General features: G+C 38.5%; 1 protein-coding gene across 1 annotated transcript in view; it reads right to left on the reverse strand.

Annotated features, from left to right (window-relative positions):
* Positions 1 to 1,895: 1,895 nt before the first annotated feature.
* brinp3a.1 (bone morphogenetic protein/retinoic acid inducible neural-specific 3a, tandem duplicate 1) overlaps positions 1,896 to 16,257 on the reverse strand; it is a 45,668-nt gene continuing 31,306 nt past the window's right edge. The window contains exons 5-8 of the mRNA XM_035654055.1: positions 13,181 to 13,286; positions 12,505 to 12,741; positions 8,743 to 8,965; positions 1,896 to 3,776 (exon numbers count right to left, since the gene is read on the reverse strand). Of these exons, the coding sequence (XP_035509948.1) occupies positions 2,660 to 3,776; positions 8,743 to 8,965; positions 12,505 to 12,741; positions 13,181 to 13,286 (1,683 nt within the window). The 3' untranslated portion in view covers positions 1,896 to 2,659. The remainder of the gene's footprint in view (positions 3,777 to 8,742; positions 8,966 to 12,504; positions 12,742 to 13,180; positions 13,287 to 16,257) is intronic.

Raw genomic sequence — 16,257 nt, forward strand, 5'->3', positions numbered from 1 at the left:
GCCATTTAATTTTATTTATTTTTTTCCCAATGGCACTTATCTGTGTCTGATTTGACACTTTTCTTTCTGCTTTGAACAAGTTTTCTTAGAATAGTCTTTTAATGACTTGGTTTATGTATTTAAATATCTAAGTACATGTTAAGTATGTATCAGCATCAACAGCAGGTCTTGTGGTGATGGAAAATCAACTCCAACTCATTAGTGAAACAGCCATCTGATGTATCAAACTTCCATCTAGAAATGACATTCTATTAATTTGTAAAGATGTCCTGACACTGAAGATTTCAAAATGTACAATTCGCTAAGTTTTGTTGCTAATTATCAATAGCAAAGAGCCAAATAAATAAAAAATTCAGGTACTAGCCAGTTAAAATGATAAATGTCTCCGGCAGCTGGTCATTACAGCTGTGGCTAATCAATATGTCAATAAGTTTGTTTGTTCTCTGAAAGCCAGTGTCTGCACTTGGCCAAGGATGTTTTGTGAGGGAAGAAAGTCCACACTGTTCAATTGCAAGTTCTGCATTCTTCCACTTTTAGGCTAATTTAAACTTAATGTTTTTGAACCAGAATGGTTAAAATGATTTAATCGTCAGATTAAGTAGGCTACAGCTGTTATTTCAGTGTGTGAGATGCATATTTAACCAGCTTTTATGTAAATATAAGAATCACACCTGACAATATTAAGGGACTAATTTGTTTTGCCAATTACATTTTTGCAGTCAAGGAAGTGCTACATTCCTGTTCCACACAAATGTAGCCATGAGGAGGATGGGGTAAATTCTGAACAGTGGGTGGACAAGACCATGATTCACCTTGGAGACCAAAGACCGGGATTCATCTTGGTAACCAGGGCTCATATCTAACTGAAAAAGCAATTTGCTTAGGGTTTTTCCTTATGGCACATATGGTCAATTTTCATAAAGTCAGTAGTTAATTACAGTTAACCTAAAAAACAAACTCACATCAAATCAAATCAAATTGAAGTATTGTTTTTTTTTTTTACAATCTGTAGTCTACTAAGTTTATGATTCAAAATTCATGACACAAGCATGACAAATAGGCCTTTATCACATCAGACATTATGACGTGTAGAAAAAGCACACCTGTTTCTAATAACATTAACGATGGCTCTGTTCTATCCAAGTGTCCCACAAAGCCATGAGTGACAGTGAGCCTGCATGCACAATACCAGAACCCTGAGGAGGAGGAACTAAATGGAATTCAGCCATCATTAATCTTATTATTTACACCTGTGCTTTTCCTACTAAAACATGTCAAGATGTCTTATTAAAAAGATATTTCAGTAATTATGTAATAGTTAAATGTGTTTAAGTATTTTTCAATATAATCCCCAAATCAATTTGGATTCATTTATTTTTCTTTAGTGCACCTATTTTCTTGATTTTCTATCATTCATGTGATAAGAATAACAGCATATAACAATGGATTCTCAATAGCCTATACGTTCTCATCTAAAATCATTATTACATTAACATTTACCATCCTACCTCTAAGAAAAGCATTACTTTTGCAGGTCAGGCCTTGAGAAAACGGTAATTGGACAAGTGCTCCAGACACATTTTTAGCTAGATCAACAGAAAAATCCAGGCTTGTGTGGAAGAAGACACAGAAGAGCTTTTTCACAGCAGACATGTGACGTTTCACAGCAGAAAAATCCCAGGTGTTATTAATATCCTTAATAAAGGCTGCAATCAAGGTCCAGGGCCTCAGTATTCTGCATGCTGACTCACTGTAGCACCTAAATGTAATGGAGTCTTCATTTCAAAGCTCTATTCAGTAATTGCATCACATGAATAAAAAGTACACCATCTATAGACCACACATAAAAATGTATTTTATTTAGTGTATTAACAAATTGTATTATACATTTTATAGACAGTGTTTTTGTAACTTTTGTTTCACAAACAACAGCATTATAAAAATAAAAGCACATGTAACATATATTGTGATGGTGGTGTCATTTTTTTTTTCAGCGAGTAATACGGCATCTATTTATTTATTTTGTTTATTCATTTATTTTTTTTCCTTTTCTTACAAAAATGTGTAGTAGAGTTTAAAAACAGGAGTGAGTTTATTGTTGTATGGAAAGCTAAAAACAATGAGGTGCCCATCATGTATGTCCCAGTTTAAAAGGATAGTAAAACAAGTATTTTATGTTTATTTTTGCACCCGGAAAATAAATGTGATGAGAAAAGTACAAACAAAAAGACATGCTGGTGTTGAAATGTTTATATTTGTGAGATGATTACATTGCTTGGGTAATACTTCATCAGCAAAAGCTTTCGTTTACGTATGTGAGAGACGCAAATTTGTGCAACCTACAAACGTCAGCACATTGGCAACATATCAGTGGTGGTAGAGTTTTAAATTTATCTTATTAACCGTCAAAGTTATTATTTTCATCAGGAGAGAAAAAAAGCTATGAGGCAAGTTTGGTGAAATCCTCCTTAATTCTACAATGTTGTACAAATTTATACGAAAAGCTGACATGAGAATCTCAAATGCACTCTTGAGATCATGACGACAATGAAAATGTCCCCCAAATGTCCCTTGCACGGCTCCAGAATTGCTCTTAACCATCATCAGGCCTGTGTGATAACTGCTTTGCCATCTGTGCACCTGGCTGCCTGCCCACTTATTAGCTACATAATTTGGTTGTTTCGTATTCCATCGAGTTGGGCTGCTTGGCACTGAAAGTCTGCAGGGCTGCCTGGATCCTGGCAACGTCTGTGGTGGACAGTTTGAGCCGGTGCCGCAGCAGACAGGAGAAGAGGTCCAGAGGCTGAGCTCCGGGCGGGGAAAGCCTGTTGACCCGATCCCGGATCTCCAGCAGCTGCAGCAGGGCCGAGTCCTGCGATCCCTGAGTATATGGGTAGTCTAGCTGTAAAATCAAGTCCTGGATCGCTTCCGGGTCAAAGTGCATACTGTAGCCATACACCTGGATACTGTTGATCTTCATGTAGCCTAGATTTCGTCCCGGTTCCAGGTACTCCAAGGGTTCATAATATACAGTTCCATTCCCGTTACTTGAGGGCCCTCTGATCCGGCTCCTTAGGTAAAAGTGGACCGTCTCAAAAAATGTTTTCCACTTGTTGCCCAAAGTCAAAGTCCAGTTATAACAGTCATAGGGAAGGTCTAATTTAGTCCTCTCCCAGTCTGGGTAGTTATTCTGGTCTATGGGCATGATCCAACTCTCTGAGTGGCTCCCCCCAAAAGGATTGATATACACAGACAGCATGGGGTCCAGAGTGCTGTTCTTGGTAAGGCAGATCTGTAGAGACATCCCTAGGAGCATGTGAACATGGTTTGACTTGTACTTATTACTTTTCAGTGTCAGCAGCATCCTCTTCCTCCACGACGGGTCAAACCAGTTATTCAGCCTGACGTCGTTGCTGACAAAGATCCCGTGGATGCTGATGCGGTTGTCACGTTTCTGCAGAAGGTAGCGTAGCTCCAGGTCCTGCAGGTCCGTCTCAAAGCCAATGTAGTGGTCAGTGGAGTCGGGAACTTCGTTGCGGCACACCCCCTGGCTCAGCATGTATCCCTGGTTGCAGGTGGCACAGCGGGAGCGGTTCTCATAGGAGCAGGAGGCACAGGACGTACCCTCGCCCACTGTGCAGGGGATCACACCCTGGCAGGGGGGATGTTCGTAGGGGCAGGAGCAGCTCCTGGTTTCCTCCAGGTACGAGCCGATGTGGTTGTTTTCACTGCAGTACATGATTGAGAGGATGTAGTTCAGCCAGTAGCTGATGGGCCTGCAACAGAGACAGAGCAGTATGTAAGATTTACTGTAGATATCAAAACAAAATTACAAATATTTACTTAAAATGTTCCACCTTTCTTAGTACACAGAAGTAATTTCTTTACATTTTCCAACTTTTTATGCTGTGTCCCAGTGTTAATTGTTCATTTTTCTACATCTGTCAAGTATAATCAGTACAATCCCTTTTTTCTTTCCCTGTGAAAAATATTTTTGATGACACATCACAGCGTATACATAAATATATCCAATGCTATTCAGGGCGACCAACTAAACCCTTGCATTATATAAAACAGCGGGTTGTAGTGGTGAGCAAAAGGGATATCATGAGGTTGCTGTTTTAATGTCAATGGCAAAAATAACCCAAAAAACATGACTAAGGTCTAATATCTACCTCGTTCACTTCCTGATCCAGCAACAACTGCTTCATATTCTCCAACATTGCATTCAAATCCCTGAACCATTTGATCAGACAGAGATCTACATATTTGATTTCAGTCCATAATACGTCAGTTTACAGAAGATAGAGAGTTAGTACATTTAGGTTTTTTCTCTCTAAGTTTAAGCTTAGCACTGAAAAGCTTGAGGTGATTTATCTCCCCTGGCATGATGAGTTAACAGTAGAGCAACTGTAAGAAGATTCTGATTGTTATGTTGTTTAATTATGATCAGTGCTGGAAATGTGTGCTAACATCACCTTTTTTCCAACAGCACATTGTCCACTTTAAACCAATAAGAAGAGCACAGACAAAAACACAAACACACAGATTTCTCATAATGACTATTATTGCTCTGACTTTGGCAAAACTTATATGAAAAGGGTATTTGAGAGTACATGATTCAGTCCAGAATAATCATTTTGAGTCAGTACAAGTAACAATTGTAAAATGGTAAATGGTAAATGGACCTGTACTTGTATAGCGCCTTTCCAGTCTTCCGACCACTCAAAGCGCTTTTACGCTATCGTGCCACATTCAACCCTTTCACACACATTCACTCAGTGATTGGCAAAGTCCATCGATAAGAGAAACTAATCATTCATTCACATTCACACACCAATGCTGTGGCATCGGGAGCAATTTGGCGGTTCACGTATCCTTGTTCAAGGATACTTCGACGATGTGGCACGGGGGGATCGAACCAACAACCTTCCGATTGGGGGACGACCCGCTCTGCCTCTAAGCCACAGACCCGCTCTGCCTCTGAGCCAAGCAGTTGTTTGAATAAATGTTTCATTTATTCTAAGACACAATCTCTAATGGTAAATCACAATTCCTGAGATTGTTGGTGAAAAAAGGAGCAGCTGGACTGCATGGCAAGAATATAATGTCATAAATCAGTCTTTCACTTTCTTTGTTCCACATCTGTCCCACTTCTGAATCCACTTTTGTTCTCTAGCAGAGTTAGCAGTTTTGTTTTTGTGTTCGTGTGCAGCTGCTAAATTAATTTAGGGGAAACAATGGTGCATGTATGTAATTTCATATTCAAAAGCATATTTTTGAAGCAAAAAATAACATTTGTCCAAGCAGTTGTTCGACTAAATAATAGCTGGGCTGCACAGTGTGTGTGGGGCACTGGGAATTTTACCTTTAATGATGAATATTAGATCAAAGCCATTAAAAGTCTGCCAAGTTTCTTTCCACAACTTCACAAACCAGGTTTAGAGCAAATATATGAGGCATATTTCAGCATTTCAAAATAAGTGTCTACCTCAGTACATTTTCCTGAAGGCCATTTCCCATTTCTACACAGAAACAAATACTATGGAGGTGTTTGATGAGACACTATGATAAATGTTGAATGCGTGTGATTGTACATGGCACTGGCGCCAGAGGAGAACAGATGAAAGTAATTTGCAATAAATTTTAAACAAAACCCTTTTTCTCTCACTCAGCTAAAGAAGACTTTCTTACTTTAGATATGAAACTTAAAAACTGCATATCCGGTGCAGGAAAGATAAAGCAAGCTGAGTGTATTTTTGATCAGTCATCTAATAGATATATGTTCATCCTTGTAAAATCTGGTGACATTTTGTCAAAAGACAGCTGATATAATGTGTTAACAGACTTAACAGTACACAGCTTCTCAGAAACTCATCAGAGTCAGTTGTGCATATCTCACCTCCAGAGTGGAGGCTGTGCACAGCAAGAGAGAGGAAGCTGTCCCGCCTTCACAAAGCTCATTGTGTCAGCAGGACATGTAAACTGTCATAGCGACGCGGTGTGCAGTACGGGCCAAAGAGAAGCTGGGTGTTCACTCTGCAATCTGTTCATTGTCTGTCAGCTCATTTCACACAGATCAATGCCACACAAACTTTCTCCAATTTTTACTAGTGAGCAAAACTTTTTTCTCTGCGGAAGATGCACTACATTTCTTTTCCATTAAAAGGCATATATATTTACTTGCTGAGCCACAAAAAAACATATTCTCAGACAGCTCATAACTGAGAAACCATACAATCCTTATCTTCAAAGACTGTAATAGAAAGTTAGAATAGAAACTCCAAAATTGATTTGCAGTGTTAACCTCCAAAGCATATGACATTTTTCAGTTTGCTTTTTCTTCATCTAACAAAGACCATGATGCTTCAGTACATGAATAATGGCTGTAGAGGTGAATTAATATTTCTTTTATAAAAAAAACCCAAAACAAATCTTCCATGAACTAGGTCATTACATACAAGGCAATATGGAAAGATGCTGTGGACATTATTGTATTTTTCAGTGTTAAACAAGACAACTGTGCATTTTTACGCAGCTATTCAAATTCTTTTTGGGCAGATTTTTGAAATACAAAATGTTTAAATTATATCCCACATTTAAAAGATTTTGAAAGGAACTGTAATATATCAACTGATGTGGGGATTGGGCCTTTTAATCTAACTGCTTGGCTTTCAACTCCATCAATATAAAGTGACAGACTCTTGCCTAGATCTTTTGAGAGCACCAGGTTATATCACAGCAGGATCCAAAATATCCAGTTTAAGTATTTACTTTCATCATTTCCACATATCTCATTACCGTATTTACAACCCTCCGTGAATTTGCCCTAGATACTGTCCAACTGAAGTGTTAATATTGAATATTAGAGTGCATATAGTGCTGCACAAGTGGATGTGCCTTGTTTATGGACTCATCTCCACATATCCTAGAAGTCACCTATTATTCCATCATCTAATTTTATTGTCAGTTTTTGATAGTTTGGTTTTTATACTTTCTGAGCTCTTAGACACAAAGGGGGATATTTACTAAGCCTGTTGCAAATTGCCGTCAGGGCTGCAAATGTTGCATGACCGCAATTTCTAAAATTTAGACTACACACACTTCACCGGATTAAAGTGCGGCACAGAAGGATCTAATGCTGGACTGTTTTAATGAGCATTGTGCATGTTTGAATAGCTGCTGCTGAACAAATGATTGTTCACAGAACCTTGATTGATGCCATGAGCCCACTGTGATCACACTATAAACATACTAGAAAGAAAAACAAACCCAACATATCACCTTCTTCTTTTAACACTCTAATAGAATATAGATCTTGTATTATCCTTAGAAAATGCATTAGTTGTTATTTCTACATGGCCAAAAACAACCACACTTTTAACTTTACAATCTCTCAAAGCATATTTAACTTACAAATGAAAATCACATATATATGAAACAAGAGTAAAACACATATGAAATGCAGCTTTAATTTACCTCAGTCAAGCATGCCTCAATATTATAAACTGCAATAAAACACACTTTAATAACACTGTATTTCTTCAGACTAGTAAGCATAATGTGACAAAGGAATGTATTACCATTCCCTCCTCCAAAATGTTTCACCTCTAAACAGGAACACCTTAAAATACATATTGCATGAGACCAAACTTTCAATTTCCAGCAGTGCAGCTTTTCTGCCTTTTTACTGGTAAGATCTCTGTGCAGTCTATTAGCAGTTAGTTAGTAAGTGTTGGCAAATGTAATTTGGGCTGTTAAGCACCTAAAAGAGGCTGCAGAACCTTACACAATATCCCAACAGTGTCCAACAACTCTGTAGTTCACTGGCTATTGTGCAGTAAGTTAAACTTTATCATCTGTTAGGTTAAGCAGACACAAAATTACAACTTGTAGCAGCTCTGTTAAGAATACGTCTTATGCATGTGGCTGTCTGTTAAGATTTTGCAGGCAATTGGTAAAATGCCGGTATAAAGAATAATGTACAGTTTATATGAACAGGGATTATATTCCCTTATTAAATAGGAAATGATGGTGGTGGGCGATGGGAGACTGTAGCTGCAGCTAAAAATCACACTGCAGAGGATGAATATTTGGTTTCTCACCTGAAATAGCTCCTAAAATAAACCTGGCTGTGTCAGCTGTACTGACTTAATCACATTTCTTTTTCATAAGCTCAGAGTCTGCAGACTATATGACTGACTTTTTTGAGAAAAACACAAAAATAGATGGCAATGACGATGATGATCTACTGAGGAGACGAGGAGAACTTTTTTGTCTATGACTTCATCACAGACAAGTTAACCAACAGAGAAATCTCCCAAACTTAGCATATTCTTTTAAAACACTGCACCGTTTAATTTCACAGGAGGATAGCTTTGATTCCCTGGATGTAAAGGAGACCTAAGCTGGGAGTGCAGCCAAGTCATCAGGTGTGACACTATTGCTCACTTGAGTAGGACCTCAGTTGAATATCAAAGCCCTAATATATTGTGTGTATTATTAGCATAATGTCTAGTTGGGGGGGATAACAAAGCGCTGCGCACAGAGTGGGCTGAAGAAAATAAATGAGCACTGCTGTTCACAGCTTGCTTGAAAGGACTTGTGATGTAGCTGCAGGCTTTGGAATTTTTGCTTATTTTTACACATGCGCTACCACACACAGACATGAACACACACACACACACACTTCCACATCCGTATCAACAGAAAGGTCAGCAGGAATAGTTATCAGCTTCTCACCTCTCCCTCAGCATAATAATTGTGGGCTGGGTTCGACACCTCTTGCTGAGGGTGAAGAGCTTGTTGACGATGCGTCGCGCTTTGCTCAGGAGCTGCTGGGTGCTGAGCTCCAGCTGTTTGTAGCGTTGATGAACGGTCGGCTCCATCTTCCAGAAGTACTGAATTGCGGACGTGTTCAGGGCGTAGAATGTGGGAAGTCTTCGAACAAAGTTCTGAAACTCATCTGGAAGGCAGGGAGAGATGAAGGATGAGAGCTAATCACTTCTTTTCTTCTCCAACACATGCAGGCCAAACTAACTCCTCTCATTCCTTCCAACTATATTTGGCTAATTTAGTCAGAACAAATGAGAGAATCACTTCACAGAAGCCACATGGGCTCAGGAGCCGCAGGGCAAACTGGAAGTGATATTGTTTGACACATATGCTAAGGGAGAAAGGCAGAGCTAAATACGGGGTTGGGGTACGATTTTGTTCTTCCATTAATGAACAGCCAACAGCTTTTCCAGGGCTAATACTTTGGGTCTGTCTGTAAGAAATAGTATAGACAACGAACACAGAGGATAATATCTTCAGAGCTGCTGTCCACAATGCACAGCAAAAAAGAATACATTTCCAAGGCATTCAGTAACAATATCATCATCACTGTAATCCCAGTTGGTTGTATGGAAAATCGATGCGAAGTGCAACCCTGATGAGAAAATGACTGCACTATTATTTATTTATTTATTTATTAGTTAACGTTATCTTGATAATACAGCATCTGATTAGAAAACCAATTAAGTGTCAATGGCTTCCCTGGTGATTATGGAAGGTGTATTACATGTTCCTATGAAATTAATAAGTTGATTAAACAGCTTGTAATAAAGTATATTAAAAGAGTATTTGGGGGTGCTTTCCATGACCTACATTTTTAAATGAGAGATGTTCTCTTGAGGAGAAGAGAAACCACATGGTGCAGCTTCTGTGTTTGTTCATTTGAATCCACATGTTCAATAAAGATGTTGCCTTTTGACATATTCATTTGTATTACATTTTATAGGGAGTATAAAGGATGCATCTGTTGTTATATTTTTCCTTTCATCAACAAATTCCATGAAAAATTCAAAACCAAAAACACATTATGGTGCATTGTGTGTCTCCCCATTACATACCTGTCAACCTCCCAAAACTCAATTTTAAGTAAACTTACCTCATTACCTAATACAAACTGGGATATTAATGGCTATCTTTCTTTATGAATCTTTATAGGTTTGCACAATTGAAACATCATCCACCCTACAAAAACAAAGTTAATCAAAACTATCTAACACAAAGAAAACAAAAGCAAAAACTGCTTCAAAGAAACTTATAAAAAGGAAATTACTATTGAAAACAAATGATAGGATAAAGAAAATATCACTAGACATTTATAAAAATGTTGTTTGCCGTGTTAAAAGTATTATGTAAGATTTTTTGTAAATTGACTGTATTTCCATGCCCGCTATTTCATGCTCAGGAAAAGATACTGATTAAATACAGTACATGAAACAGTAACTAAACATGTTCATGCTGTCAAGTTTCCTAGGGAAGATGGAAACTGCAAGTTGCTGCTGAACTAGACCATTATTTTATCACCAAGACAACGATACCTCATCCCTGGAAACCCACTCTCTACCCACCATTATTATCTTGTCATCCACTGAACCCAGGACGGTAACAGCGCTTTAAAAATAGAAGACACTGTCACATTTGGAGGAAAATAACAAGGGGGGAGGGGGGATTTGATGTCTAAGTTGAGAGGCTTATTTGGCAGATTCTTCTTAAATTGCTAAATTATGAGGTCACAATTACTAAATTATGTGTCTTAGTAGCTGGGTTAATTCTGAGCAAATATCTTATTATTTGTTTACAATAAATGCAAAATATTGAAATACATTTTGACCAAGAGCTCTTGGACCAGTACCTACTGTCCCCCCTGACATGGTACATATTTTACCCTCTTGTCAATGGGTCTTAGTTCTATGTCTATTTCAATACAGTATTATGAATGTGACTTTTATTTGTCTCACTGAAAACTTAAGATCACCCGGCAACTAAAGCAGTGAGGAACTACACAATTTAAGAATTACTGATCCAGCTATATAATATATATTCTCCTAATTAAAGCATATCACACTCAGTGGAAGGTCTTAGCAAATCATGTCTGCCATCAGCTGACTGTGGAAACCTCATTTAACAATCAGAGTTGTGATTATTAATCTCTCTGCTCTGCTACTGATGTTAGTTGTTCTCTATTAGATGAAATATCCAAGTGGAACCCCAAGGGTTTCAAGGGAACTTACTTATTTTTCTTTAATACAGCGCTGCAACTGCGTTTCTCCGGGCACCTTGCTGTTTAAGTTATTGCCAGCTGTGTGCTAATCAAGTTGCCCTTAGTACAGAAGTATGTAACCAGTAATACACTCAGCCAGCAAGGTGCACAAGGTACAGCTTAAGGCAGGGCTGCAAAAGACTGAAAGAGCTAGATGCCCTCTGTGCCTGTAGATGCAGCTCACATTTTCAATAATGATGGGGACACCGAAACAGAGCTTTGTTAGAACTCAGTAGAATAGGTGATACACTGTGAGGGCGCAACGTTTCAGTGTGCACCAGACAGTGTGCCTATTATTCATAAACCCACCTTGCAAAAAGCTTCTTTGAAAGCTTGTGTGAATTCTTTTCTCACACTCATCCCAAGTGAACACCGATGGTTACCCAATGGTTAGTTGTTAGCTGATGTGCCTGTGTTTGCTATGCTACCTAGCTCACATTAAATAAGGTTAACTGTTAAAATGGCTACAACTGTGATTACATTACAGGTCATAGGCTGCTAACAGATTAGATCAACTATACTTTGTTTCTGGGGTGTGACAGCTCCTCCTACGGTACTGAAAAACCTTCATTTGACTGAATCTCTGTTGACCTCGTCACATTAGTGTAAAAGCTGCCCTTTCATTTCCTGGACATTGAGATTTGCACCATGCAATTTCTGTACACAGACAGGATCAAATGTCAGCAAAAAGTAGTGGTTTGAATGCAGAAGAAGAGGGTTTTGACAACATACACTGTGTGATGACAGATTTGTCAACTGCTAGAGATTTTTCAGTGCTGTTTCTACTGAGTCAGCTATGTCTTTAATATCTCTTGCTGTATTAGGCCACTGAGGGACATGTTGGCAATCAATAAGCAGGGTTTCTTTATGGCAGTATTCGATTTACAGGGTTTTTTCATCAATGTGAGGCACAATAATTTGTCAAACATTTAATTTAGCAGATTGTCCAACAAACATTTTATGTATAAACTGTTTCTCAAATTAATTTGTGGAAATGTTACAATATCACAATATATACTGATATTGTAAAGTAACATAATAGATTTAATCCATATTGTTCACCCTTCCTGAGGTGTTGTGTACCATAACAGCTACAGCATAGTTAATTTTACCATATTGTTTTGTGATGATAGGCTATGACCACACCCAACACTGGGAATTTGGGAAAATCTATCACATTGAAGCCATTTCAGTTAATAGGCATGGGAGGCTCTTCTCTGTTGTTTTCGTATAATTGCAAGATGCTGCTTTAAAAATTGCTCCTCTGTGTACTGATGAATTCCCATTACATGGATTGGATTGCAATTGTCCCTTGTTTTCTTTGCCCATCAGCTCCTCTAACAATAGGGTCTAATTTGTTGTCAGTGGGAGGGTCACAGCCATTGAATGAGCGTAGAAAGGAAAACACTAACCTGACTCCTCAAAGTCTTGGTTGGCCATGTTCCAGGAATCTCGGATTTTCAGCAAACTGGCTTCCATAGCCCTAAGATCCACCTCAGGGCAATTACACTGTGGGTAGTCCACGGCGCACTGGCACCAGCAGTCATTGTCTCGGCAAACAAACTGGCCCTCCTCATTACAACCAATGTAGCTGAGAGCCGCCTCCACAAACCTGACCCTCAGGTACTCTGGCAGTATGGCCTGCAGACCTGTGGCAAGGACAAAAACAGGACAAAACCATGCAAAAGTCACATGGATGAATGAACAGGAAGCTGTAAATACTTTAGTTATTGCCGAAAATGTGTTTGAATGGATGTTATATGCTAGGTCTGTAACTCACTGAAGGCCAGCGCTCATTTCCTCTGTTTTTTTTTGCCATGCTTGACATATGCTTGGCGTCACATACAATATGCTGAGATTCACTTTAAGTTGTATTTTTTACCGCACATTTCTGCTACTTTTGTTCTGAATCATTACTGTCTGGGATTCACTTCAGAACTCTGTAAGCATGCATGGGAAAAAAAGCCAAAGAGTGATTGAAGCTAAATTCGTTCTGACACTCTCACGCTGCAGTTATAAGCTTGCCAGAGAACAGACACTGTGACAATTCCATCAGAAATTGGGGGAGTTCAATTATGGATGGCCAACCTTGCAAATGAATCTTGTTTTCAGGGCTCTGAACCAAAACGGAGCTGACAGAGTCGAGGTTGTCATAGTTACTGCATCCGAGAGGGCCTGTCCTTGTTTCGGTCACCTAAAGGGAAGAAAACAGAGGCACATGACAATAATCCATACTGAGAAAGAAGCCCACTAATGGCATTAAATATACAAAGAGAGAGAGAGAGAGATAGAGAGAGAGAGAGAGAGAGAGAGATAAAAAAAAGAAGACAGAAAGGCCGAGCACATGACTGAATGTCATGCAGAATAAGATTAACAACACCCGATCCCTTCTTCTGAGAAACACAAAATATATTATGCGTTATTTAGACCTCTCCATTGTGCAAATCAGATTAAGGGGAATGTCTTTGTGAGCTAGTGGGCTGGTAATTGAGTTGTGATAAGGATCCCTGGAGTAAAGCGTAATGAGTAAGTTCTGGTGTCATCTGTCAAATTTATCTCTGCACTGTGTTTACTCATTATAGTGCCCACTGACACCCATAACATGCTAAAATCCATTGTGATGTTAGTGTAAGCATGTCCTATTCAATTATCCATGCACCTGAGGAGTCATGTAATTGCTTGGTGCAAACTTTTACATGAAGTATGCAATATTATTACAGTACTACACAGGCTACAAAACAAAATCACTGCTGCCAAGTGCGGGCCCGTTCTTTAAATGTGGCTTAAAAGAGTAATCCACTGATTTAGCATTGCACTCATATAACATTGTCAGACTCAAAATGGACAGTTATAAAATTGATTAAGCCACCAGTTATATTGTCATTTTTATTTATTTCATGCTTTCTTTCCCCTTGTTAAATCCCAGTGCCTATATTACCCACAATGCAACTCAAACTGCTAAGACTTTGGTCAGAGTTTTTAGTGCGTTAGTAACGGTAAAGTACACTAGATAAGCTAAGCTAAAATCACCTCTTTCTAACTACACCCCCCCAGATTTGTTTAATTTTCAAACTTGTATTTGGCATGTTTAGCCAACCTGTGAGGTGTACCCCACCTCTCACCCAATTTCACCTGAGACACCTCCAAAGAACAGCTAATGGATGGATGGATGTAAACTCGTAGACTTTAGCTGCAAACAATCTAATTTACCAGATTTCACCCTGAACCCTCTGGAGCAACAAAAAACTTCATACAACTTTTTTCACAATATAGTAGTACTCCTCAATCAAATCTTTGATGTGTGAAATCAGCAAAGTTGTGTTGCATGTAACATGGTGATAGCCATGTATTGCCCTGCAGCCACTCATTGTAAAACAGTGAGGCATGTTAACCATGATTAAGAATAAGTGTGAATAACTTTGAATATACTAGTACTTTGAGCTCTAAGATCTATTGATCTGACATTGCACATTTAAGTCAGCTTCATTAAGAACTACATCAACAACAACCTAATCAAACTTCAAAATCAATACAGAATTATTGCTTATGATATATCTACAGCCATTTTCAGAAGCTCAATAATCCATCTTTATTCCTTTTTGGTACACAAATTAGAATGTCTTTTCATGCCAAACATCCCTTGTTGTTGTCTATTGTAGGTTATTTGAGTGTTAATATGGTTGTAACTTCCTCATGTAAAATTTAACTAAATGGTGGCTAAAAGGCTGCTCGAGCATTGTTATGGAACATCATAATTTCTAAAACTATTTTTTTACTTTTTTATGGCTTTTTTAAAAATCAGTGGCACTCAACAAAAAGCTACACAAAGGTGATGTGAGCATATATGGTGTGAGAATAGATTTTATGTCATTTTGGTACACTTGTGGTGGAGTCGAAAACAGAACTACAATGGGATTATATTGTGAGACGGTGTGATTACCTCAATCATGACCAATCAAGTCAACCCTTTTCATTTCCTTTATAAAAGTGCAGTTTTCACAATGGTAGTCTGAAAATTTGGTGACGGAGAGAACAGTGTTGAGTGGGTTTTGACAAATTTTTTTCCCAGAGGAAAAGCGTGGGAGATGTATAGTCTCCATGAGAGGATACATGACGCCTCAAGTAAAGCTATTGAGGGTTGGAGGATATTAAATTACTGCAGCTTGAGAGGAGAAAACACATTTGGTTAGCATGAGTTTCACTTGTCCCAGGAGAACTCTTGTACAAATCTAGGAAATGGTTCAGTGACATGAAGTGAGGCGCCAAACAAGTTGGCAGAAGTTGTTGGCTTAGCGCTGAGAGAGGGTCATCTACCAGCCAGTCTATAGAAGATATGGTCACCTTATTTATCCACACTCCATGTGTCATTACATCATTTTTGTATATCTCACAATCTGTCACACAAAAGCTGTGTGTGTGTGCTGTGACTATATAATTAGCAATGAAACATTTTCCTGGTTTGAGGATTTATTTCCATGATTAGACAGCTTTATTCCACAGAAAAAACTAGAAGGAAGAAGCTTTTCATAAGTGCTAGGTCATGAGTGGGCGTGTTGGAAGCAGCGGCTGGAGGTGGTGAGGGAACTTGGTTTTACATACCTATTCGAAGTCAGGTTAATTGACTCAGAACAGGTTAAACCATGTAGGAGTAGGAAAAGAAAAAAATCACAGCAATAGACACATATACAGACAGCCTTTTCCCAGCTCATATTTGGGAAGTGAAGAAATGTGTGTATATGCAGAGGCCTGTGGACAGTTAAGCAGTCAGTTGTGTGTGCAAGGATTGTCCTGATTGTCAAAAAGCCATTGTTTGTCTGAATAAACAGTCTGTGCAGTAAACATCACTGTGTCCTTGCATCTGTGTAGCCCTGTGAAATAACTTTGCAATTCACTTGCTAAATTTATGAAAACAGCACCTGTGATTTGTACTAAATGTGTTTTTCACCTTGCCTGTGACAAAAGCCAAGGTCACTATAACTTTTAAAACGTAATAGCAAAAGGTAATAGCAAAGCTGTTTTTGAAACAGTTTTTTAGGATCTAAGCATTTAGTGTCCACTCCTAATATAATATACCATTACTAAATGACAACAAACCTAACAGAGTGTAGAGGACTAGATAATGATTTATCTATAGCATTTGTTCCTTGCTTGTATTTCCTTATGAA

Source organism: Morone saxatilis, unplaced genomic scaffold, assembly GCF_004916995.1.
Source record: "Morone saxatilis isolate NCDOM2014 unplaced genomic scaffold, NCSU_SB_2.0 Contig12, whole genome shotgun sequence".
Taxonomy (NCBI): Eukaryota; Metazoa; Chordata; class Actinopteri; family Moronidae; genus Morone; species Morone saxatilis.